This window comes from Eumetopias jubatus, unplaced genomic scaffold (assembly GCF_037043125.1).
Source record: "Eumetopias jubatus isolate StellerSeaLion01/CBP00866 unplaced genomic scaffold, mEumJub1_p1.0 scaffold_10, whole genome shotgun sequence".
In the NCBI taxonomy this organism is placed as follows: domain Eukaryota; kingdom Metazoa; phylum Chordata; class Mammalia; order Carnivora; family Otariidae; genus Eumetopias; species Eumetopias jubatus.
The window spans coordinates 57,796,954-57,822,746 of record NW_028274816.1 but is presented as its reverse complement, the minus strand read 5'-3'; the positions used below and the strand labels follow the sequence as shown (position 1 = coordinate 57,822,746).

At 55.9% G+C, this 25,793-nt stretch overlaps 1 protein-coding gene across 5 annotated transcripts; it reads right to left on the bottom strand.

Moving 5' to 3' along the window:
- Window positions 1-854: 854 nt before the first annotated feature.
- KASH5 (KASH domain containing 5) lies at window positions 855-25,618 on the bottom strand. 5 transcript variants are annotated; one of them, XM_028091623.2, is made up of 19 exons: window positions 25,487-25,617; window positions 22,880-23,017; window positions 19,271-19,375; window positions 18,616-18,802; window positions 18,071-18,135; window positions 16,772-16,838; window positions 16,379-16,540; window positions 15,815-15,932; window positions 15,425-15,475; window positions 9,767-9,844; window positions 9,454-9,510; window positions 9,094-9,153; window positions 8,421-8,485; window positions 8,168-8,255; window positions 7,724-7,867; window positions 5,818-5,876; window positions 3,738-3,783; window positions 2,205-2,269; window positions 855-2,122 (listed from the first exon to the last, which is right to left on the bottom strand). In XM_028091623.2, exons 2-19 carry the CDS (start codon window positions 22,920-22,922, stop codon window positions 1,735-1,737), a joined length of 1,848 nt encoding a protein of 615 aa, XP_027947424.1. In that variant the 5' UTR covers window positions 22,923-23,017; window positions 25,487-25,617; the 3' UTR covers window positions 855-1,734. The 5 variants fall into 5 exon arrangements, with proteins under 5 accessions (XP_027947424.1, XP_027947425.1, XP_027947426.1 ...); XM_028091624.2 differs by having other exon boundaries at window positions 855-2,119; XM_028091625.2 differs by having other exon boundaries at window positions 7,724-7,846.
- Window positions 25,619-25,793: the final 175 nt, after the last annotated feature.

Sequence of the window (25,793 nt, the reverse complement as noted above, 5' to 3'; positions counted from 1 at the left end):
AGGCTCAGAAGCTCTCTTCCCCACCTGGAGCTAATTCTGTCCTTTCCCTGCTCATAGCCCTTTCTTGGGCACTTGAGAATCAAGTTCAAGCTGGTGTTCCAAACCCTTCATGGGCTCTTGCCTACCTCTTTTCTCACAACTCTGTAGCCTCAAATACTTCCTTGGCCCCCAACCCCCCTTTTTTTCTTTTTAATCCCAGCAACATGGTGCTTTCTATGGCCCTCTGCACACAGAGGCTCTTTCCCACCACGTGGTCTTCACACACACTATTCTCTTTGCCCATGACACCCTCCTTCGGTCCCTGCCCACTGTAATAAACTTTACTCATCTTTCAAGACCGCACACAGATGTCACCTAACTGGGACAAAATCTCTATCCTTCCAAGAGGGGTTAAGTGCATTTTCTGGGCTCCATGGAACCTACAGCTACCTACCTCTATCACTATTTGCCTTTAAATAGGGGTAACTCTGACCCTCCCCTGGTCAAAACTCTCCCAATGAAGCCTCTGTGGTGCTGAAACTGTTCATATCTTGCCCTGGGTTTTGGTTTTGTGGGTGTTTGCATATGCAAAAACTCATGCACCTGACACTTAAGGTTTGTCCATTTATCTGTATGGTTCCAGTTTTAGTGTACGTGCTGCTGAAGCGAGCATGTCCATTTATCTGTATGTAAGTTGCATCTCAATTAAAACATAAATAACCAAAAAAAAAAAAAAAAAAAAAAAACAACCAAACAAGCAATAAGATGTCTGAAAGCTCCCATCATCCTCAGGAGAAAAGCAGTGCTCTTCAGCCTGGCATTGGAGGGCCTGTTTTTCTACAGCTGTATCTTCCTTTTTTAAAAAAATAATCTAATGAATTTTTGAAAGATTTTATTTATTTGAGAGTGAGAGAGCACGCAAGCATGAGTGGGAGACGGGCAGAGGGACAAGCAGACTCCCTGCTGAGTGGGGAGACCTCGAGATCATGACCTGAGCCAAAGGCACTTAACAGACTGAGCCACCCAGGTGCCCCTACAGCTTTATCTTCTAAGGTCTAACTGTGACACGAGGATGAGAGTAAGCAATGAGTGAGCAAACGGCACAGTGGTCCATTTCCTCCGGGCTGTTTGTACTGCAGGGGACACCTGTGATGTGTGCCCGGCCCACGTGTCCCTCTCCCTCTTTCTGCCAGGAGAGGGGAGAGGTGCTCAGTCTCCCGGCCTCTCTTGCAGCTAGGAGTGGTGCAACAAACACTTCTGGCCAATGAGACATAAACACAGGTCTGCTGCTGGCTCTGGGAAGGCCACGGCTTTTCTTTATAAAGAAAGGAAGGGATGCGTCCCCTTCTTCCTACAGACGCGACGCGACGTATGAAGCTATGCGTGTCATCTCCGGAGCCAGAGGGAAGGGCCGAGAGGATCTCATAGAGAATCATAGCTCCCTCTTACCCCAGGCTGCGGAGCCTCGAGCTGTGGGCCCACAGCTGTCCTCCTCCAGACTTGGTTTAGGAGGAAAATAAACCCTTAGTGTTTAATCCATTATTGGGTGTGTTTTGCTATTGCTCAGAAATGTAGTCACCCATGTTAAAAAAAGAACCGAAAGACTTAACAGAAAAACCCAATACAGGGGTGTGGATCCTGGAGCACTGTATCTGGGGTCCCCACACCGGGTTCCTCTCAGCTCAAGGTGGCACAACAGCGGTAACAACAGTGGGATTCCCGGGGAATTCTCTGACTAGACTTGCTCTGAGCGGCTCACACAGGGGGCGGCTGGAGGTAGCAGAGCTGGAGGTGGGGCCAGGTGGGGGGCGGGGACCGGCCCAGCAGCAGGAGGGAGAACAGCAGGAGCAGCAGCAGGCCCAGGAGGGGTGCCGGGGTCAGCGGGGGCCGAGCGACCCTGGTGGGAGGCAGTCCGGTCCTTCCGGAGGGCCCCGGGGTGGGGGGTGGCTGGTGCTGTCTCAACAGGGGGCAATGCCCCAACGTGTGATGGCCACCCTCCTTCTGGAGCCGCTTCGGGGTGCACCTGAGCAGCTGGGGCTGCAGCGGGGGCAGACAGAGCTGGCCCGAGACTGGCCTCCCGACTGGGACCAGTTCTTTCCGCACAGGCACCAGGGCTTGCCGCGGCTTGGGCTCGGCAGGGCTGCTGGACGGAAAGGAGGGCAGGGCAATTACGCTGGACTTTGCCTCTGCCTCCAGGCCCCTTCCAGTCCCCAGGGTCCTGTTACCTCTCAGGAGGGCTTCCTGGAACATCTTCAGGGTGAGGGTCCCCCAGAAGGCTGGGGAAATTGGCCTAGAAGGACAAAGGAGACAAACTTGAGACCCTCAGTCCTGGATTGGGAAAAGCCCTTGGTTCAGGCCACTGCACAGAGGTGACCACATGGAAGCGGGTGGAACACTGTGAGACACCCTGCCAGGTTGGGTTCCCAGCCCTGTCGGCTTCCAGCTGCATGTCCCTTAGAAGGTCACCCTGCATCTCCATGCCCCACTTTCCCCATCTGCTGGACAGGGTCCACGACAGTCACCAGCTCACAGGGCCAAAGGGGAGTCTGCATGAGGGAATGCAGGTCAAAAGCAAAAAAGTGGGAGGGCACTTGGAGCAGTGCCTGGTGCATAGTGGGTGCTCAGTAATTATGGGAGCTGTTCAAAATTACTATTTCCATTTGCATCTGATTCTGCAAGCATCTAAGCTCCCTGAGGGCAGAGACCCCATCTCCTCCAGGAGTCCAACCCTGTGCTGGGCCTAGTCCAGCGTGGCGCTCTTCCTGCCTGCGTCAGAACCTGCAGGTGCTTTAAGATGAAAGCCCCAAGTATTTCTCCAGGGGCCACCTCACCGCCCCCCCCCCCCCCCGCCGTGTCCCTCTGAAAGGACGCCCCCCTCTGTTGGCCTCGGGCTTTCCCACCCATGGATGCTGATGATGGCAGTGAGCAATAATGAATAACAGGGGCCACCAGACTCAGCCCCTCCCTTCACCACAGCCACCTACTGTGCGCCTGCTCTGGGTGGGGGGGGCTTTCCCATGGTCCTTAAACAACATCCCCCCCCACACACACACAACTGGGAGAGATCGGTGTCAAGTCAGCTGTGAGGGAACCCAGTCTCTGTGGAGGAGAGTGGGAGGTGGGCTTTGGGGGTCAGGTTGCACAGAGAGACCATCTTGTAGGGTTTGGACCCTGAAGGGGCCCAGATGCCTGGCACACGTTTGGGCTCTCACATTCCTACCCTGAGGACCACGGGCTCCCTACCGCTCCTCCCCGAGCTTCCCTCCATTCCCCTGCCTTGAGAATGGGGATTGGCACCTGCACCTCACCCTGCGGCTTTGAGGAGCAAAGCAGCTGGTGTGTGTGGTGCCAGGCGGGGGAGCCGTCACAGGCGCTGTGCCCCAGAGAGTTCTGGGGCTGGCTGGGGAGTGCCTGGCCCCTTCCTGTGTGTGGGTGCATGTGCGTGTGCATTTTCGCATTCCGGGGGTGTAGCCACGTCTGTGAGGCCTGTGGCTTAGCGGCTGCAGCCCTGTGTATGTGCTTGGGGGGGTCCCCCGGGAACATTCTGGCCGCCCACTGGCCTGCAGGCCTCCCCCCACGGCTCTGTCCGCTCTCATTAGGCATAGCAAGGGCCTTGTTATCTCTTGGCCAAATGATTTTTCTGTCTGCTCAGGAGAAGTGGGGGTGTGGGTGAGGGCTGGGAGGAGCCGCCACTGCATCACCCTCCTCAAGGGCCCGGAGTGGGTGGGGACTGGGAAGGGGTGCTGGGGACTGCCTACCGTGATCTGGGGCTCTGCTTCCTCCTCTTCCTCTCTTCTGGGCAACCTGAGGGGACAACAGAATCACTGCAAGCATCTTCCCTTGGCCTGGCTCCTGTTCACCCACCGTGGTGCTGGATGAGCCTTTATTTTATTTTTTTAAAGATTTATTTATTTATTTATTTGACAGAGAGAGACACAGGGAGAGGGAACACAAGCAGGGGGAGTGGGAGAGGGAGAAGCAGGCTTCCCGCGGAGCAGGGAGCCCGATGCGGGGCTCGATCCCAGGACCCTGGGACCATGACCTGAGCCAAAGGCAGACACTTAACGACTGAGCCACCCAGGTGCCCCTGGATGAGCCTTCAAAGCAGGGGTCTTGATGGGGACCGGGCATCATGGATGGGCCTGGGGGTGTCCTGGTGCCCCATGAGCAAACTGCTGTGTGTAGGTCAGTGTGCATATTTTGCAGGGGAATTTTCAACAAACTCTCAAAAGAGTGTGTGACCCCCAAAAAGGGTAGGAGGGTCTCTTGATCAAACTGGCTTTCTCTTCTGCCATTTTTCCGGCTGATGCCCTAGCTGGGAGCTAGGCTTCTGCTCTCTTACTCTCCCAAACACCAGAGACTCAGAGCTCCCTGAGGCTCCAGGGCAGGTGTAGACCCACCCCCCACTTCGTGCCTGAGGGGTTGTGCCATTTTCAGTGAGTCTCACTCTTACTGGGTCTTCTTTTAGGACTGAGATTCCAGAAGCCAAGTGTGAGCAACTCCCCTCACAAATCATTTCTCTTCGGTGTGCAAGCCTCCAACCTCTGCCCCTCCAAGGGTTGCAGCTGCCTGAGCCCCTGAAATACCTATTTGGGGACTTAGACCTCAAGCTGCCCAGCCCAGATGCCCCTTAGAGACCCAGATATCCATACCACTGGCTACCACCTTCACTGGGGACCAGAGGTCTGGACCTCCAGCTGCCGCCACCTTGACACCCTCAGGACACAGCTGCGTCTTCAACTAGCACCCAAAAAGTGCTAGTAAGCTAGGCTGGTAAGCCCCCAGCCTCTGCCCAGTCAGACACACAGCTGTCTCATCCCCTGGAACTGATACTTGGACCCCAGGTGGCTCCTCCCCCAGAACCTCTCAAGATCCAAGCCCTCACCCCTAGTCACCTTTAGGGGCCACGGGATTCACCACCTCCCTTGTTTCCAGCTTCCCAGTTTGTGGATCTCACTGCCCTGCTCCCGGGAAACTCAGATGTCCAGCCCCTGCCCCTGCTGCTGCTCAGCCCCTTCTCCCTTCCCTTCCCCGGTGACGCAGGGGGAGGTCATAGCTCTGGAGCCCCCCTCCTGCCCAATCTCAGCTTTCTCAGACAAGTCCAATTAGAGGCCAGTGGCAGGCAGCCTCATTAGTTGTTGCAGCCAAGAGCCTGAAAGAGGGGAGGGGCGGGGCGGGAGGCACCACAGGAAACCACAGACCCCAAGGCCAGGCCTGAGAAGGCTGGGCCCAGACATCTAGGGCTTTATCTCTCCTCAGAGGCCTGAAGCCGAGCTTCCTAACAATCACAGGGCTGGGGCTCCACGGCACTTATGCTCACACCACCCCCATCCTGGGATTTGAACCCAGGCTGTCTGATTCCAGAGTTCCCGATTGTCTCCTAACTACCTGGATGTTCTCCAAGGGCCGGTCTGGGTTTCCTTCATCCCAGGGTTCCCTGGAGGCCTTGGGAGAGGTGTGCTCAGTGACAGTGACCCAGTGACTGAGCTGTGCCATCAGCCAGACAACTGTCTTCTTGTCTAAGAGTCTCCTATATGAGTACTGCTCCTATGGGACCCCATTCAAGCATCCCCCACCAGGTGGCTCCAAGTGCCAGATGCCCTCCTAGAACTGGCTGGGTCAGAGTCTGTCTCCCTCTAGACCAGGAGATGCTGAAGGCAGGGCTGGGGATGGCTCATCCTGGTCCACAGGCCAAGGGTCACTTCAGTGGGAGGGAATGAATGAAGGAGTGAATGATGTGCAATTCCCCCCGGGGCTTTTCCAGTCCTTGTACACTGTCTAAGAATGTGGTGCCCCCCCAAGGCAGGGGGATGGCTCTGGAAGGAACAAGCTTCTTACCACATCGATCGCTCCTTCCTTCCTCCCTGAGGGTGCACTGGTTCTCCGTGCAAGTTTCTCTGTGGGAAAAGGAAAGGTTAGGTCTCCTGGGCTGTGACACCTGCAAGAATTCACCACCTGCTTCTAAAACCTGCCCTCCTCTTGGGCTCCCTCCCTGCCCTCAGCCGTCCTGTGGCTCGATGGAGAAAAGTACGATCTCCCCACTTGATTTACAGGGAATTCCTGTTGTGATCGGGCCTCATGGCTCCCTAGCCACCTGCCACTCCCTCTGCTGCCCAAGCGTGTTCTGTGCTTTCATGCCCCACATCCCCGCACGTGTGCTTTCTGCTGCCAGGAAGGCTCCTCTCTCCTGACACCACTTAACTTCTCTCTCTTCTCTGAAATAAACTCGTGTCAGTTTCCCTGTGACACCTCTATAGTCTCCCACCTGACACAGGTTCTCCCTTTGCTAGGCTCCCTCAGGGTCCACCCCCCACCTCTGCACACACATCACCCTGCATGGGGATGGCCCGTTCGCACGATCTCCCCACCAGGCCCTGAGCGGCTCCGCGCCATAGCTCCAGGACCTGGAGCCAGCGGCACCCTGAGGCCTGGGTCGGCACTCCCCTGGATGGGGTGTTGAGAGCTCCCAGTGGAATTCACTCTCACACCTCCTCGGAGGGATGTGACTCTGTCGCCCACAGGCTGTGTGACTGGGACGGGTGACCTCTCTGAGCCTTGGTTTCCCACAGGTAACAGGATGAGGGGTGAGGCTGCATACCTCGCAGAGATATGGGGGGAAGTAAATGAAAAATCAGGGGCGCCTGTGTGGCTCAGTCAGTTGAGTGGTTAAGCAAATGACTCTGGGTTTCGGCTCAGGGCATGATCTCAGGGTTATGAGATCAAGTCCCTCATTGGCTCCGTGCTCAGCGTGAAGTCTGCTTGAGAATGTCTTTCTCCCTCTCCCTCTGCTCATCCCCCAGCTTGTGCTCACACTCTTTCTCTCAAATAAATAAATCTTAAAAAAAAATTCAAACAGGGTGCCTGGGTGGCTCAGATGGTTGGGCGTCCGCCTTCGGCTCAGGTCATGATCCCAGGGTCCTTGGATCGAGTCCCGCATCGGGCTCCTTGCTCAGCGGGGAGCCTGCTTCTCCCTCTGCCTCTCTCTGTTTCTTATGAATAAGTAAATAAAATCTTTAAAAAAAATTCAAACAGCATGGGTTTTGAAGGGAAACCCAGAAATTTCTCTCAACCCAGGGAGAAAATGAGCAAAGAAATGAGTTTCTCGTTTAAGAATGGTGAACAGTATAATTCTGAAGCAGTATTATTTTCAAGACAATGCAGTTACAGAGCTGTTAGCAATATTTTCTTTTTAAAAAAAGAGAAAGAGAGAGACTTCTGGCACTAATAGATTAAAATCTCACTTTTCTGTTGTGGACATTGAAGATGAGTTGTCTTGATCATTTTGACGGATGTTGAAATACTGCTCAGGTAACTACAGAAGTCATAAAACAACCGCTATGGGTGAGTTCAAGATTTCACAGTGGGCTTGCTAAGTTGCTCTTAAAGGTGCCTTGCATCCCAAAAGTAAAAGCTTAATGTATCTTTATGGTGTTCAGAGAACGATTCATTTCTTAGCTTCCCCCTACAGGACCACTGTAAATGCAGTGTTTCCTGACAGTGTTTTCGCAATGACAGAACTACCACCGTGCAGTCTGCGTTCGCTTTGCTTGCTCTTGTCTGCTCCCCTTGTGGGCCAGTCCCCAGAAGACAGGGATGGTGTCCTGCTTGGCTTGGGCTCTGTGTCCAGCAGGCCCTCGGTCAACGTTTGCCCGTGGAATGGGCAGCAAACTCGTGGCACGTGGAGTCCCAGGCCCCTTTCCCAGCTCCTGGACTCCGGTGGTCTTGGAGCCCCTCCCACGCTCACCTGTGCCCCAGTTGGGGCTTCAGGCGGAAATTCCACTTCCTCATCCGTCTCAATGATGACCTCCTCCCACTGCCACACGCCACACAGAGGGCTGGCGAGAGCGGCAGCTGCCACTTCTTGTTTCTGGCAGAGGAGAAGCTGTTTCTGAGGCCAGGGAGGGCCAGGTGAAGGCACAAGATGGGTCAGAGATGGGGATGGACACGGGCTGAGGCATGGCGTGAGAGAAGACGGTGGTGGGGGGTGCTGGGGTGAGGCTGGGCTGAGGAGCAGGTAGAGGCAGGACCTGGGAAGGGTTTGGCAGCAGGACCAAGGACTGGGGTAGGGATGAGATGAAGGACTGAGATGGTCCTGGGGGGGGGGGGAGATGTGGTAGGGTGAGAATCAGGGCTGGGTCAGAGCTGTGGCGGGCGGTAGGTTGGGGTGCTCCCGAGGAGCCAGGCCCACCTGCTGAATGGCCTCGATCTCCATGCCCAGTGATGGGGGCAGCAGCCTGGTCCAGCCCACTCTTCTCACCTGGGCCCCTTCCGGTAGCCTGGCCACATGGTCAAGAGGGGAAGGCTCTCTCTGTGCCTGCCCCCTACCTGTCTGCGGGGTGGCTGCTCTGGGGTGGCTGCTCCGCCCACCTTGTGGCTGGAGGTTGGGGGTCCCTGCCTTTGGGCTCCCCTCCTGCCTCCTTCACCCCTGATGTTCCACTCACTCATCCGGCCCCTCATGGGTCTGACTCAGCTGTTCCTCCAGGTGTGAGATTTCCAGCCTCAGTTCCTGCAAAGGAGGGAGTGGGGAACCCCTGCCTCTCTGTTCTTCTCCATCTGCCAGCCTTGGGCTCCTCTTACAGTCAGTTCCACTCCCCTGACTTCTTTGGGCTCCTCCAGACACATATTGCCAAGGGACAAGAGGGAAGAAAGCAGTGACAGAAATTTAGGAAGCCAAAGAGAGACTGAGAGCAGCAGGAACCCAGAAGGCAACCCACCAGCCAGGAAAATTAAGAACAAGAGGCATGGATGGACACAGATTCACAGAGGGGTAAAAGACACACGAGGTGTAGGAGACTCATAACGATCAGGGGCAACAGAGGGTAGAGTCGCCCCTGGAGACAGACAGACTAGATCAAAGAAAGGCAGACACACAGAAAGATGAGCAGGGGAGATGCGGTGACAAAACCCCCACAGAGAAAGAAATTAGACCGGAGGTGGAGATACACAGAGGGAGAGGGAGAGAGGGAGAGAGAGAGGAACAGAGGACAAGTGAAAAGGCAGAGAGAGAGACACAGACTCCACAAGACGGACAGGGCAGAAAGAGGCAGTGAACTGCAGAGATGGCAGAAGATCGGGACTAGGCAGGGGGCCAAGGGTGGGAGGGCAGCTGGCTACCTGGGTCGTCGTTCTGTACTCCTCCAACGTCTTGGCCAGACTCTCCACGTGGCGAGTGCGCTGGGGAAGCCCAAAGCCCACTGAGATGGGGCCCAGCTCCGCAAAGATGCAGAGGCAGGGGTAGGGGAGACTGGCAGGGTGAACTTGGGGGAAGAGCTAGGGCCTGAGGGAGAGCATCAGGTTTCTAGATCCTGCAGGGACAGGCTTGCCACACCAGGGGAACCCTCTGACCTCTCTGGGCTGCTTATCCAGGGATGAGACCCAGGCAGGACTCCCCTTTCCAGACCTTGGGGCGGGGGCAGGGGACGGCCAGGAGCACATGGAAGGCAAATGTCACCTCACCACTCCCAGGCCACTCACCTCCGAGAGGACGTCATCTCGTTGGCAAATGAGGCATTCACACTCATAGAGCTGCCGCTGCCAAGGAAGGAGCCTGTCCATCCGCCTGGCCTCCCAGGAGAGGCCTCAGCCGGTGCTGCCATCCCCAGCCCACCCAACTCTCCTGAGCCCCGCTCCTCAACCTCCCACGACGTCTCTGGACATCACCACCCGGAGGGGGATTTTAGCCGAGCTGCCTGGAGCCCTGGGAGCCTGCTGGCTCGATGAAGCCCCCAGCTCTCACTCGACTGGAGCGGTTGAAACTGGTAGAAATGACACTAGGGAGGGGTGGCACCTTCAAAGCCTCCTTCTCCGTGGCCAGCTCCTCACTCCTCCTTTTGACTCCATTCCGCTCAGCCAGCAGCTTCCCGTTCTGGAAGAAGGAACGGCCACTTCAGCCGACGGCAATGTTAGCATGCGCAGCCGACGTTTCCTCAACACCTGACAGGCAACGACAGGCCTGGTGCCGAGCGCTCTATATACCTGGGCCCACCGAGTCCCTCCACCCACCCTACGAGACCTCAGGTGTGATTTCTCTGTGCGCCACTGGGTGCTCGTCTGTAAAACATGGAGATGAGAGAAGACCTACTTCACGGGGCTGATAACAGTATCTGTGAGCACGTTCTGAGCACCTTGCAAGTGTTACCTCACTTCTTCTCCCCCGTTGTGCAGATAAAGGCAAGTCTGGCATAGAAAGGTTGAGCACCCCCCTCCCCCAGGTCATACAGGTGGTCGTTCGTGCAAACACATGCTACTGTATGTTAATAAACACAAAGCCATTTAGAAGGTCACCTGGCACATACCGAATGTTCAGGAAATGTAAAATATGTTTTATTTTTTTACATTTTATTTATTTGACAGAGAGAGACACAGTGACAGAGGGAACACAAGCAGGGGGAGTGGGAGAGGGAGAAGCAGGCTTCCCGCTGGGCAGGGAGCCCAGTGTGGGGCTCAATCCCAGGACCCTGGGATCATGACCTGAGCCGAAGGCAGACCCTTAACAACTGAGCCACCCGAGTAGGCACCCTGTAAAATATGTGTTTTAAAGATACTTTCAGAGTGCTGCTGTGAATTGTGCAAGACTGTTGAATCACAGATCCGTACTTCTGAAACAAATAATGCAATATATGTTAAGAAAAAAAAAAGAAGAAGAAGATAGCAGGAAGGGAAGAATGAAGGGGAGTAAGTCAGAGGGGGAGACGAACCATGAGAGACGATGGACTCTGAGAAACAACCTGAGGGTTCTAGAGGGGAGGGGGGTGGGGGGACGGGTTAGCCTGGTGATGGGTATTAAAGAGGGCACGTTCTGCGTGGAGCACTGGGTGTTATGCACAAACAATGAATCATAGAACACTACATCAAAAACTAATGATGTAATGTATGGTGATTAACATAATAAAAAAATAAAAATAAATAAAGATACTTTCAAAACTTCATGTTCTAAATGTTTCTCACACACACACAAGTAAAAATACCAGTATAATGGACTCCCACTGCCCACCGCCCAACTTCAATAATTATTTACATTTTCCTAGTTTCTTCCTTATTCTCCCAAGTTAGTTTTGTTTTGTTTTGTAACAGATGACTCTAAAGCAAATGCCAGGTAGCCTGTGATTTCTACCTAGAATGACTCCGGCATTTTAATTTCCTACGTAAGGAATTTTTTACTTTACCAAACTCACAATACCACGATCACTGTTAACAAAATAATTCCTTACTATTATCCCATATCGAATTTGTGGTTGTGTTGTTTTTTTTTCATTTTGGTTGTCTTACAAGTCTTTCCACATTTAATTTGTTTGCATGAGGATCTAAACAAGGTCCACCGTGGCTTTTGATTGAAATATTTCATTTCTTTTCCTCTGACAGTGGTTGCCCACCTGTCCCAACCCAGGCACTTTTGGGGGGGGCCCATCTTTTGGGGAAGAAATCCGGTTATTTGTCCTGTAGAATTGGTGCATTTGGACTTGGCTTCCTGAGTTCTCATTCCCTCCGCAGGACATTCACCATGTTCCTCCAACCTCTTCATTTCCTCCAAACTGGTGGGTAGATCCAGGACCCTGTCCAGGCTCCTGTTCAATTTTTTGGCAGGAAGATTTCCTGGGTGCTGCTATGCATGTCACATTGTGCCATTCGGGAGGAATGTCATGTCTGGTTGTTAATGTTTTTCTTGGCATCACCCTCTGATTTTACAGAGGAAACTGACAAGTGGAGGGGCTAAGAAACTTGGCCAAGGTCACATGGTAAGTGAGTGGACTCAAACCCAAATCTAATTCCAAATGCTGCACTTATAACCCCCAGACTCTCTGAGCCAGACGCAGCCCCGGGTGAGAACGGGGAACCAGCTTCATCTCTGGCCTCAGGGAGCTCATCGCTAGAGGTGGGGACCAGTGCAGAAGCAGATGATAACAACTTGGGAGGTAGACTCTGATGAGGCCTAGGGCCTGGGCCCTCTGGAGCCCAGATGAGGGGCTTCTTGAAGAGGCAGTGCTGGGGCATCCTGAGTCCTCCAGGGGGAGAATTATCCGAGAAAACAAGGGGGCCAGGAGAGGGGCAGCTCACGCCAGCCACGAAATGGGATCTGATGATAAAATGGCCCCAAATCTAGTCTACAGTTTCCAGGCACCAAAAACTCAGCAACCTGCACCGACTTCAGTGTGAAGCGGCCACAGGCAAAAGCATTTCAGGGCAGAGAGGCAGTTGGACTTCCCTTGCCACGCCCCTCCTCCCTGTGCCCCTGGGGACACCAAGGCCAGTTCCTCCCTCTCTCCAGCTGGCTGGGCTCCAAGTCCTCCATCAGCCATCCCTCCTTCTTGGTCTCCGCGGGCCTGGGCTGCCAGGTGAAGGGCAGAGGAAGGACAGGCCAGGAATGCTGTGTCAACATCTGTCCACCTGGTGGGGATTTGGAGGCTGGATTCTGGGCCACCCGGCAGGGAACCTGGTTACTCAGCCTCTCCTTCCTTCTTCTGCAGTAACCCGAGCCCTGGTCTGTAGATTCTCTGTAGGAAAGTTGAGTGTCTGAGTGTCCCTTACTCCAGCATTATTCTCCTGTAACTTGAGAACTCGATCTATAGATGCTCTGTAGGCTGCTGTGGGGAGGGGAAAGGTAGGGGGGTAGTCAACCAAGAATAGCTCCGGTTTATCGAGCGCCTAGGATGTCCCAGGCGCTGCTCAAGGCACCTGACCTGGCAGCAGGCCTTCTGGGCTGGGAGGAGGCAGAGACTGCCGGCTGCGATTCACCCTGCTTATTCCTTCTGCTTTTGTTGGGGGTCCACTCTCCACCTGGGCAGGCAGGTCCTAGCTCCGCTCTGGGGGGTGAATAAGAGGGAGATCTCGGCAGATTCGGGAGAACTGGCTGGTTAGCTAACCCAGCAGCCATTCTCACCCCCTCTCACTTTCCCATCTCCTACTCCAGAGGCTGAGCAAGGTCAGATATTCTCCCAGCCTCCCTTGCAGCTGGGGCTGTCATGTGATCCAGTTCCTGCCAGTGCGATAGAAGAGAGGTATGCTGGGGTGGTGCGTATAGTGGGGGTGCTTCTGGAAAAGCTTTTCCTTCTGATGAAAGGAGAGCCATGAGAGGAGCATTAGCGGGGCCCTCTTGCCCCTCTCTGTCCTGCTTTGAATGAGACCACGAGGGCAGAGCTTTTGCAGCCATCTCTGATCATGAGGCCACAGGCCGATGAACAAGCCTGAGTCACCAAACCAACACAGAGAACTTCAAAGTCTCTTCTTAAGGAAATGATGTCCTTCAGATTGAAGCCGCCATTTCTTTGGTGTTCTCTTCCTTGGAGCTGAAGGTATTCTGGCCCATCTGGGGTTGGATTACCCATGCCAGGGAGTGGTTTGGCTATAATCATATGATGTCACTTTAGCCAATAAGATATGAGAGAGGTTCTGCCATGGGGCTGTAAGGAAAATTTCTCCTTGTTCTTTTTTTTTTTAAGATTTTATTTATCTATTTGACAGAGAGGGACACAGCGAGAGAGGGGACACAAGCAGGGGGAGTGGGAGAGGGAGAAGCAGGCTTCCTGCAGAGCAGGGAGCCCGATGTGGGGCTCGATCCCAGGACCCTGGGATCATGACCTGAGTTGAAGGCAGACGCTTAACGACTGAGCCACCTAGGCACCCCAATTTCTCCTTGTTCTTAAAAAGAGATGTTCTGGAAGAAAACAGTCACATCCGGTGTGCACCCATGCCTCACACTGTGGCAGCCATCCCGTGGTGAGATTCCCATTGTCCCAGAGGATGGAATTTTCATGGAAGAGCCAGAGAACAATAGTGGAAAACTTTTGGATTTAAGTGTAAAAGCCATAATACAGATGTAGGACAAAGAGATTTGGGGGGATTGGGCAGAATCAGTATCATTGCCTGGACTGGGCAGAGATCCTTAGGGCAGGGGAGGGGCATAGGAGGGTCAAAGAAGAGAGCAGTAGAGGGAAAACAGGCCCTGCGCCAGTCCCAAGCCCCGGGTTAGCTGCAAGGGGTTTAGAGGTAGGATGCAGTTGAACCATGCAACCCCTGGGATGTCTGGGAATCCGAGAGGGGGCATTTCTCAGCTCAGTCTCAGAACCAGCAAGGCCTGTGAGTAACAGAATGGAGATGGCTGTGTGAGGAGAGGAGGCAGAGAGGCCCAGAGAGGCCCCTTGTGGCCACAAAGAGCCTCAGGAAAGCAGCTAAGCCTCCTCTGTGGCCCTGGAAGGGTGTGGAAGGGGCTGAGGGAGAGCCCCCAGAGGTCCTTGTGTGTAGGGGGGTCCAGAGGGCCACCGCCAGCAGATGCAGTGAAGACTGTATGTCCAGAGACCAGAGGCAATGCCAGCCTCCCAGTGGATGCCAGCATGTGGTGGTGACTAAGGCGGAGGACCAGATGGGATGATGAACATCAATCTTGTGACCAGCAGACAGAATAGACATTGAGGGAGGACTGCCGCCTCCTGGAGCATTGAGATGCCGTGTGGGTCTCCAGCAACTTAGATGCTGCCTTGCAGGGGGGCAGTGATGAGTTTCATCGATTGATGAGTTTCAGTTTCCACCTAAAAAGGACTAGGTAGGCCTAGATTTACTAAGATGATGTTCTCTTCTCTGTGTCAGATGGAACGGGGCTTGAATCAGACATGCAGACATGCAGTTGGACTGGGCCATTCCAGACATTGTGCGAAGCCCTGGGCTGAGCACTGTCATTTATTTCTACAACAATCCTGCCGAGCAATTAGCCTCCTCCCATTCTCAGAGAATAAAACAAAGGCTGGGGAAGGGGGAGTCACATGCCTGAAGGTGGCCTGTCTTGTAAGTGGCAGAGATGGGATGTAAACTCAGGGCTGACTTCAAGGCCTGTCTTCCTTCCACCATAAAAAAAAAAAAAAAATGCTGGGCGCCTGGGTGGCTCAGATGGTTAAGCGGCTGCCTTCGGCTCAGGTCATGATCCCAGGGTCCTGGGATCGAGTCCCGCATCAGGCTCCCTGCTCCTTGGGAGCCTGCTTCTCCCTCTGCCTCTCTCTCTCTCTCTCTCTCTGTCTCTCATGAATAAATAAATAAAAAGTTTAAAAAAAATGCTAATATATGAACAACGCTGGTTACCTTTCAGCGAGCACTTCCCGTGGGTCCTGCCTCATGCCTAAGACTACAAGCATCCTCGTGTTTAAATCTCACACCACCCGACGAGGGAGATTCTGTTATTTTGCCCACTGTTACAGGTGAGGACACTGAGGTACAGAGAGGAGATGGACCGGCCCATGCTTATGTAGGCAGCCCCCGCATGAGCCCAGGCAGTTCGCCCCATGTTCCACACTCTTACCAACCAGGGCAGTTCTCACACGCCGTCATGTGACCTTCAGAGACACTTGTACATTATTGGGATTCCGGGATCTCCCTCTACACACTGTTGGGGTGTTTGGGGGCAGCCGGGGTAGGGTGGGAAGGGGGAAGAGGTGTGGGTGGGCACTGGGCCTCAGCTCACCTCCTCCTGCAAAGTCTCCATCTCGGCCACCAGATGCTGCTGCTCCTTCTCCTGAAAGGCCCCAGAGAGAGGACAAAGGCTCCTTCTGGGGCCTCCTTGCCCCCATATTGCCCTTCTCCCACCCCTGGGAACCCATCTCGGGTCTGGGTCCTGGAGAAGCAAGGCTGGGAGAACGGGTCTGGGAGCCCTGAGGGCTCCTGCTGTCCCCTCTGTCACGAGAGGGGTGGCAAATAGATCTGGACCCTGAGTCTGGGGCAAGCAGGACCTGGAGTCAGGGAGGAAGCCAGGGTAACCTCTGCCCCTTCCCATTCCATTGTCAGGCTCTGTTGCTCAGACTGCAAGAAGGGGGGAAAGATGAGGGCACCTTTGTGCCCCTTGCCCGGAACCCACCGTCTGCCGGGCCTGGGCCAGGAGGCTGCGATTCTGTTCCTCCAGGTTCTTGGCCAGAGTCTTCAGGTCCTCCAGCTCCTCATCCACAGCCTTGGCACACTGCAGAGCCTGCTGGGTACTGAGTGGGGGCAGGGCGGGGGGGGGTACACGGGAGGGAAACAGAGACCAGAGAGACGGATCCACTCAGTCAGTCAGAAGCAACAGAGAAATCCTGACAGGGACCTGGGAGTGGGGCACAGAGATCCAGAGGGAAAAGCAGGGAAAGAACCTAGTGTAGGAGACAGAGACCCAGTTTCTACCTAAAAGACTAAGGAGGTGGGACAGAGACCTGGGAAGAGCAGGAGACTAAAATAGGGGGAACATGACGGACATGAGAAAGATAGAGCACAGGGATGGGCATAGGCTGCTGATTCGAAGATGCAGCGGAGAGAGAGGGAGTCTGAACCCAAGAGGCTGAGAGACCAGAACCAGGGAGACGCAAAAGAGAAAGAGGAAGAGCAGAAGGGCACAGCACAGGATCGAAGACAGGGCAGGAGGTGCAGGGATAGCACGCGGAGAGCCCACCTGCGAAGCTGCTTGCGCAGGGCCGAGATCTCCTCCCCCAGGTGCGCGGACCCCTCCTCGGCCGTCTCCACGCTGCGCTGGAGCTTGGCGTTCTCCCCGGCCAACCTGCGGTTGCTGAGCTCCAGGTCCTCCAGGCTGCTCAGCAGGTCAGCGGTGGTGGGCCTGGGGTCAGGGAGGGGCTGGTCACCGGCCACAGTCCCCACCTCCCTTGAGGGGGCAGTGGCGGTGGTGGGGAGAGGAGGCTCTTCTGGAGAAAGACGAACAGGACAGAGACTGCCCCACTCTCCTGGGGCTAGCAGCGCAGCCCACCCCCCGTCCCTCACCCACCCCTGAAGGACCCCGAGCCCTATGGCAGGGAGGCGGCAGGGAGGGCGGGTGGGGGAGCATAGGTACAGCTCAGGTCTGGGGTCTTCGCCTCCGAAGCTCTCCAGGTTGGCTGGCTCCTCGGCTTCTGGGCATCCTGGAGGGAGAGAGACAGAGGGTAGTGGGCTCCCCGGTGACCTTAGGTGTCGCTGAGCCCCAGGACTTGGGCTTGGCCTCCACCAGCCTCACCCTCGCATTTGTCCTGGGTCATCTCATCTGCTCCTGGGCTACGATTATATCCACCATCTGAAAGGCCTCTTGCTCACTGGTACTCTGAGCTCAGGCTGGATCTCTCTTGTAGCCCTGAATTCATCACACCCAGCCCTGGGCAGCAGCACCTCAGCTACCCCCAAACCTGTTCCTCTTCGGGGTTTCCCTCCCGCCCACTCGCCCAGCCACTGGGCTGTCCTGGCTCCCTTGCTCCTCCTCATGCCCACAGTCTCCGCCCCGAGTCCTGGCCCTGACCTTCCTCCCTGACTCTGTTCCACTCTCCTCTCTGTCGTGGCCAGTCCTGGCTCAGGCTTCTCCCTCTCCTCCTGGACCCTCACCACAACCTCGTCCCCAGCCTCCTGGCCTCCTGGCCTCCAGCCTCCTTGTCCCGTCCTTCCCTCATCCAGAGGGGTGTTTCCTCAACAGGAGCTGAGCTGCCCCTCCCCTGGCCCCCAATTGGAAGATGCTCCAGAGAATGTCAAGAAAGCTGTTTTTTTCTTTTGTTCGTTTTTGTAAGGTATACGGAACACTTTTTTTGGAGCACCTCCTATGTGTGAAGTTCTAGGGATAAAATGGGGAACGGATCAACTAACCACACAGCAGGGCAGGTAACTGAATCAGACGGTCAGAGTTCTCCGGGAAAGCAATGCAGGTCTGTGAGTGAGCCTGGCCAGCCAGGGACCTCAGCCCGGGGCGGCCCGGGGCTTCCCCAGGTGTGGGAAGTTTAGGGAGAACCACCTGAGCAGAGGAGCGTGGTGGGCAGGCCCGCAGCACATTCCGGGCTGAGCCAGGAGGCCCAAGGGAGCAGGGACTAGAGAGTAGGCGGGAGCCCAATGACGCTGACAAGGAGAGGTAGGCAGGGCCTTGCACGCCTCTATGATAGGGCTGCAGTAGGGGGAGGATTTGGAACCAGACCCTGAAAGGAAAAAAACCCCAAAGCTCAGGGAAGGTGGGGAGGCAGCCATGGAGGTGCCTAGAAAGCCAAACTCACAGCTCCAGGAGAGAGCAAAGGTTCCAGGGGACCCACCCAATGCCCCTGGCTCCCATCCCCAGGTGGGAAGTCCCTCCCACTGTCTGACCCTGGGCGGGCCTGCTTCATTCTATATATAGTAGTCTTACCAGATGGCAGTTGCTGGGAGGTCAGGGCCCCCTCGAAGGCTGTCTCCTCTTCCAACTCTAATCCCCTGTATCAAAGGGATGAGGCTTAGAGCCCCCTGCAGCCATTCCCAATCCTCACCAGCCACACAGGGGGATTGCTGGGGGCCGGAGGAGGGGTCAGGTCAGGTGAGAGCAGGAGCCCTGAGAGCACCACGGTGGGGAGGAAGGCAAGGCCAGATGGCAAGAGCCCTGGGCCAGATGGAAAAGCAGGAGGGGCAGGGACTGGGTTTGGAGAAGGGATGGGGAGGGGCCTCTGTCAGCCCCCCAGCACCCCCACGTCTCCCCCTTCCAGCCCCTTTTATTTTTGCCTCCCCATCCCAGGAACTTTGTCTTCAGACCTTCCACCCCATCCCCCCAACCCCATCTCTTCACGTTTTTCTCCTCCTCAGCTTCCTTCAAACCACAGCAGGTTCCTGTGCCCAAAGGGTGCTGGCAGCAGTAAGGAGGTGTGAGGTTAGATCTTAGGAAAGACTTCCCAGGGGAGGGTTGGCAGGGCAGAGACCCACCCATCCAACTGACAGGCAGCGATCCAGTCCCGCATGACGGCCAGGAAGGTGTCCAAGTCCACAGTGGCCTGAGGGCCCTCCCCATTGGGGTCCAGGTTGCAGGCCAGTGTTTGGAGGCGTGCATCCTGGGGGTCCTGTCCCGTCACAGCCTCCAGGTAGGCTAGTACATGGGTCACAGCCACAATGCCTGGGGACAGAGCATGCTGTGAGGGAGTCTGGGGTAGGTGGGGGGTAGGGGCAGGCGATGGCTTGAAAGTAGGACACCAGTGACTGGGCTAGTGACACCCCGGCACCACGGCTTAACCCAGACACTTTGGGAAAGTCCTTCCCTTCCTCTGAGTTAAACTCTTCACTTGGAAATAGAGCCCAATCATCGTCACTCAGAGGGTGGACCAAAGAGGACCTGCTGTACCCCATCAGGCCCACAGTGGCTGCCCTCCCTACCTCTCCCCATGCCTACCCTCTTCCATTAATGTCCTCACCCTGAATGTCTTCCCACAATCACCCACCTCGCCCTGCAGGTCCCCCAAGAAGGGGCCCTAGTCCATCCCTCTCTCTATGGCTCCCTAGTTCCCAGCCACCCTCCCCCATCCCTCATTACTCCTCGTGTTTCCCAGGCCCACTGCTGCCTGGCCCCCATCCTGCCCCCGCCAACCTGTCCTTTGGGTGTCACAAGCTTCGAACGTAGAGTTGAGTATTTGCTCCTCCAAGCTCAGCAGCGTCCCCACACTGCCCTCCTCCAGCTGGTCCCAGAGGTACACTAGGGAGACAAGAGGGTCAACCCGCCCGGGAGAAGGGGGCCAAGAAGAGAAGGAGCGACCCTAGGTCCTGTGCTCCTGCAGAGGGGAGGGAATTCATTCTGAGCTACTTGGAGTGGGGGCGGGTGGGGAACAGCAGGAAGCTTCAGGGAGGGGACAGTAACGTAAGGGTCTTTGAGTGGCTTCCTAGCTCCGTACCGAGGCTGTGGGCCCCATCTCTCAGGCCAGGAAGTCCCCCCTGCTGTCTAATCCTTTGTGTCCAAGCCATTCAGGAGCCCAGATAACAAACAAAGGCTCTGAGATCACTTTTGCCTCCTCTCTTCCCTTACCGCTCATGCTCTGCTCAGAGGGGGCTGGGGCGGAGGAGGGCAAAGAAGAGAGGATTCTGGGAGGAGCCGAGGGTGAAGGGGGGCCCCCGGAGCCAGGAACAATCCAATAAGGCGCAGGCAGCCTGGATCGATTCTGCCGGCTGTATCTCCGGTCTCCCGGCACGCCTGGGGGGCCGGGTCTCTCTCCTACCTGAACCCCCAGGCGAGGCTGGCGTCATTGGCGCCCACAGCCAGGGGCCCAAGATGAGAGGGGGTGGGTGATCTAGGTAGGGCAGGTGGTGGGGGAGCAGTTAGGAGCTCAGAGCCCAGCCATACAACAGTGGGCAAGTCGATTCTCCTTTCAGAGCCTCAGTTTTCCCACCAGTAAAATGGGCAGGTAGTGATTCCCCCAGCCCCAGGGCTGGGAATGTTATGTTTGTGTGTGGGAACAGCCCTCCCAACAAACACATACAACGTGCATGTCCCCGGGTCTGTTTGTCCACTGCTGTATCCACAGTGCCTGCACATAGTAAGCACTCAATAGATGCTCCAAGATACAGGAGGAGATCCTCCACCCTTGGCGTTACCGGATTCCATGTCTCTGGGACTGTAAGTGACTTTCCAGGCTCCCTGCCCTGCCCTTGAACACCTGGGTATAGCAGCATGCCCAGCACAGGCTGCTGGGTCTGACAGACCCAAGGGGCAACCCGAGCAAGGAGCATAGACTCTCTGAGCCTCAGTTTCTTCCTCTGGAAAATGGGGGTGTTCCCTCCCTCCTAGAGGAGAGGTGAGATAAAATCTAGAAAGGCCCTGGGCCCAAGGCCTGGCATGTGGTGGAGGCTCAATCACAGAGCTGAACATTTATCTAGCAGTTAGTAGATGCCCTTCCTCTTCTGGGGGTTTTCTATGGACCATGGTGGCTGCTATTAGCCCCACATTACAGATGAGAATATTCATTCAGTCATGGAGAAGTTAGGAACTTGCCCCGGGTCACCTGTTCAACACATGAATGCTTTTTTTTTTTTTTTTTTTTAAGTATGGACTCCGTGCCCAATGTGGGACTTGAACTCACGATCCTGAGATCAAGAGTCGCTCTGCCGACTGAGGCAGGCAGGAGTCCATGAGCGCTCTTAATTCCCTTTACTCTCCGGGGTTCTTTGTAGAGAGCTAAAATTCAGCCCCTTCAGGTTTGAACGTTTGAACCCATGCCCCTAGGGAAGGGGGGAGGGGACCCACAGTTAGGGGACACCAGGGCCCCTGCTGGGGCTTTGTCTCCTCTCGCTGTGCTCCCCAGGTTACGGAGGAGGACCAGGAGCCCAGCGAGCTCACAGGCCTCACGAACTCACTCCCCAGGGCTGCTCAGCCAGGGAGAGCGGAGCCAGACTTAGCCTCGGACCGTCTGGCTCAGGGGATCTGCACAGGTCCACGGTCCCTTTCTGGGACCCCCCAGGAACATGTCACTGCTTCTCCTGTTCTCTTTCCTTCATTTCTGTCCTCAGTGTCTCTATCTCTCTGTCTCTGTCTCCGCCCTTCTCTGGTTTTCCCTCTGCCTCCTCCTCTCCATCTTCCTCCCCACCCCTCTCCTTCTGGAGCCTTGCCTCTCTGTTATCGTCCTCCCCATTTCTCCATCTCTGGGTTCTTTTTCCATATCTCGGCGACTCTCCGTTCCCCAAGCCTCTGCCTCCTTGACCCACAGTCTCCGCTTCTTTCCCCCCCGCCCCCCAGCCTTCCTCTGTCTTGTCTCCATCTCTCCTGGGTGTGTCCTTCCTTTTCCTTCAGGAGCCTCCCAAAGCTGGCTCAGTCCTCGCCCACAGGAGCGGTGGCCGCACGCCCTCTGCTGGTGCCCACGAAGTTGCCATGTCAGTCGCTCTGTCCATCTGCCCTCGGGTCCCCGAACCCAGGTGTCTGCCTCCTGCCTTCCCCTCCAGAAAGCCTCCTGAGGCCAGAGTCCAGGCCTGCGGCCTTGAGAAAAGACACAGGCTCTGCTGCTGGATGCTGGGAGCCTTGAAAAAGGGATCCTGCCTCTCCCCTAGGGTGGGAGCCTCCTCCCCCATCACAAAGAGCTCTCCCACTTAGCAGGTGAATTTCAGAGAGGGCCACCCAGCGTCTCCCCGCTTCTTCCTCCCAAAGCCGGCTTTCACGCCGCTTTGGTCTGCATCCATCCAAACAATCAAGGACCATAATTGAGCGCCTAAGAGTCAGACACTGTTTTAGGGCGGCCACTTGCCACACGTGGTTCTTGAGTATTTAAACTGTGGCGCGTGGGAACTGAGACGCTCTGTTAGTGTAAACTACACACCGAATCTTGAAGACTTGGTATGAAAAAACAAAAGAATATCTCTGATATATTTTTATATTAATTACACGCGGAAAGGATACAATTTTGGATATATTAGGTTAAACAGAATCTATCGTTCTCACTCATTTTGACTGTTTTTTTTTTTTTTTCTTTTAAATGTGGCTACTTGGGGCGCCTGGGTGGCCCAGTCGTTTGGGCAGCCGGCTCTCGATTTCAGCTTGGGTCATGATCTCAGTGTCCTGGGATCAAGCCCCGCATTGGGCTCTGCACTTAGCGGGGAGTCTGTTTGAGGCTCTCTCTCCCTCGCCCTCTGCCCCACCCCCTCCATTCTCTCTCTCAAATAAATATATAAATCTTTAAAAAATTAAAAAAAATAAATGTGGTTACTAACAAAATTTAAAATGACACTTATGGTTGGCATGTTGGACAGCGCTGCTCTAGGGACCGGGAATACCAGAGTGAATAAAACAGACCCCACCTCATGGAACTCAAGTTCTAGTGGGAGAGACAGAGATGAAACAGACAGACGAACAGATGAAGAGAGGCAGGAGAGGGGAGAGAATGTGAAAGTAAGCTTTTCAAAGGAAGCAGAGATCTGAATGAAGTGAGGGCTGAGCCAGTAAGTTATTAGGGAAGGGTGCTCCGCGCTGAGGGCACAGCGCATGCAAAGGTTTCTGCTCTAGCTGCCCCAGAGCAAACCAGATACGGTGTCCAGACAGGTGGGCACAGAGCAGGCTCTTCAACGACAGCTCGCTCCCCCACTCCCACCCTGCACCCCAAGGTGGAGGCTGGGATACCCTAAGTCACCTCTCCAAGTCCCCGAGGCACAACCTGGCACCCACTCACCCACTGCTCCCTTCTCATCCTCCCATGGGGCAAACAGGGGGCCAGCCACCTACTTTTTGCAGTGGGGCCACCCGTCTGGCTCTCTGGCACATCCATGGGCCACCCTGGTCGCTCTGCGGCTGCTGGAGAAACTAACAGCCTGCCTCCATCACTGGGAGGGGCTGACAAAGGCTCCAATGCTCTGAGAGCTCCTGGAAGAACAAATGGGAATGGCCTCCTCAGACCAGCCACCCTGCCCCACCTGTGCCCCAGGCCGCTCTGGGTTCTTAGAACCTGTTTGCCCACCCCTGCCACGATCCCGCTCAGACCTGTTTTATGGATTGGAGGTGTGGGCTGGGAAAACGGGGGACCGAGGAGTGGGCAGCAGAGATCAAAGAGGGGGCTAGTGGGTGCAGGTCACGGCCTCCTTGCTTCCCTTCCACCCTTCCTCCCCACAGCCTGTCAAGTCACTAACCTTGTCCTTCCTGCCCTATGACTCGACCCTGTCCCCTCCTCTCCTTCCCTACAGCTCTGGGCCAGGCCCCATCCTCTTCCCCCTGGACCCTAATCTCATTCTCCTCCCCGGCCTCCCAGTCTCCATGCTTTCCCCTCCTCTCCATCTGCGCAGGGCCCCAGAGCTGACCTCCCCTCCCCTGCTTAGTGTTCTCCCACGGCTCCCCAGCACCCCAGGGACAGAGCCTAGACCCTGGACCCGGCATCAAAGGCCCTGCATGGCCTGGCCCTGCCTGCCTTCCCACCCCAAATCACACCTGCAGCTCCAGCAGCTCTGAACTGCATGCTCGGCCCCCAAACTGGGCTGGCTGTTCCCACCTCCGGGTCTCTGCCTGGGACACCCTCCTTTCCAGCCCTTCCAGTCTTGGCTCACATGTCCCCTCCTCTGGGAAAATGTTTCTGAATGAGCTGCTGTCTCTGGGTTTCCACACTGCCCCGGGCGACTGACCTTCTGCCTATCAGCCTGTATTTGGAACTGTTAGCCTTATCTTTCCTGCTTCAACCCCCCCCCCCCGCCCCCACCAACACCACCACCATGGAGCCCTAGTGCCCTCAGCACTAAGTTCCAGCCCCTCTGGCTGGTGTGGGACAGTGCTCCCTGTAATTCCTTGCCTCTTTTTGTCACTTTTCTCTCCACTGGCCGACCTCCAGGTCCCTCACCCTCGTCACAGCCATGGGAACTCTGCATCTTTCCGTGGTCTTCCCACACCACCCTCACCTGTGGCCCCTGCCCTGGCTCACATCCTCCCTGGGGAGCCTTCCCTGAGTCCCTGGACCAGTTAGGGATTCCCTCCTCTGTGCCCTGACAATGACCTGTCCTGCCTCCATTATAACCAGGTTGACCGTATGATTTATTGTCCCAACTCCAAGACACTTTTTTTTTTTAAAGATTTATTCATTTGACAGAGACAGAGACAGCGAGAGAGGGAACACAAGCAGAGGGAGGGCGAGAGGGAGAAGCAGGCTTCCCGCGGAGCAGGGAGCCCGATGCGGGGCTCGATCCCAGGACCCTGGGACCATGACCTGAGCGGAAGGCAGACGCTTAACGACTGAGCCACCCAGGTGCCCCGCCAGTGTAATTATTAATAGCACCCTTCTCACTCTTGAAAGTGTCTTGGAGGGGCGCTTGGGTGGCTCAGTCGTTAAGCAACTGCCTTCCGCTCGGGTCATGGTCCCAGGGTCCTGGGATCGAGCCCCGCATCGGGCTCCCTGCTCCGCGGGAAGCCTGCTTCTCCCTCTCGCCCTCCCTCTGCTTGTGTTCCCTCTCTCTCTTTCTCTCCCTCTCTCTGTCAATTAAATAAATAAAATGTTAAAACAAAATTACACTGGACAACAATGCCCATCGGGGGTGAACTGGGCACCCTGGGGCAAACGGTCAACGCAGGGTCACCTGGGGCCTGTCTGTCCTCACCCCACCTGCTCGTCACCCCTTTCCTCACCAAGTCCTCCCCCCACCCTGCTCTCCCTGGCACCAGCTGGGTCCACACGCCTTGGCAGCTTTTAGAATGTTCTAGAAAGAGCGGCCTTTGAAGAGAAACCATCCCAGGGTTTGGACAATGTGGGAGGGTGCAGAGGGGGGGTGATGGCTGAGGGGGGCTCGAGTGGGGAAGGGTCTGGCACTGGGAGCCCCTGACAGGGATTGTGGGGGGCGGGTTAAACTCCTGGTGAGCGTCCGAGGGAGGGTGCTTGAGAGGGCAGGTTCCAGCAGGAGGAGGCCACAGGCAGGGTTTAAGGGGGTCTGGATCTTCAAGTGGTCTCGACCAGGTTTCCGGGGCGTCTCTGGATTTCTGGGGGTGTCTGGATTTCAGAGGTCTCCGAGTGGATCTGGGAGGGGAAACTGACAGTTTGGGCGGGTTTGACGAGACTTCTGGGGATCTCTGACAGGACTTCGGGGGAGGGGCGGGAGTGGAACAGGATTTTGGGGGGGTAGTCGGGCAGGCTCTGAGGGAGAAGTCTGACAGAATTTCGAGAAGACTCTGACAAGATTTCAGGGGTCATCTATTGGACTTCCTCCTGAGTCCTTTCCAGTATTTCTGAGGGTATCTGGTCAGGATTTCTAGAAAACTTTTAACCAAGATTTGGAAGCCCTTGATATTGGGGACGCTCCCCCACGATTCGGGGGCTCTGACAGGGCTTCTCCGGGGAACCTCCCCACAGCCAGGACGCACCTGGGTCCACGTCCTAGTCCCGGGACACAGCCGGGAGCCACGGCCGACCAACGGTAGTTGCAGGGGAAGAGGCTTCGCTTGCGCCGTGTCCGCCAGGAAAAGAGGAGAGAGGGGGCGGGGCGGGACCGAGAGCGCGCGCGGCGTCTAAACCCCGCCCCACCTGGGCTCCTCCCCGCGACGCAGGCGCACACCGGGAGAAGCCTCGCTCTAGTTCGTCGGTTACCTGCAACCGCGGGGCCGCGCTTGCGTAGGGCTACCCGGGCGCGCACGCCGCCTGGTGGAGCGGGCGCATGCGTATTGGCCGAGC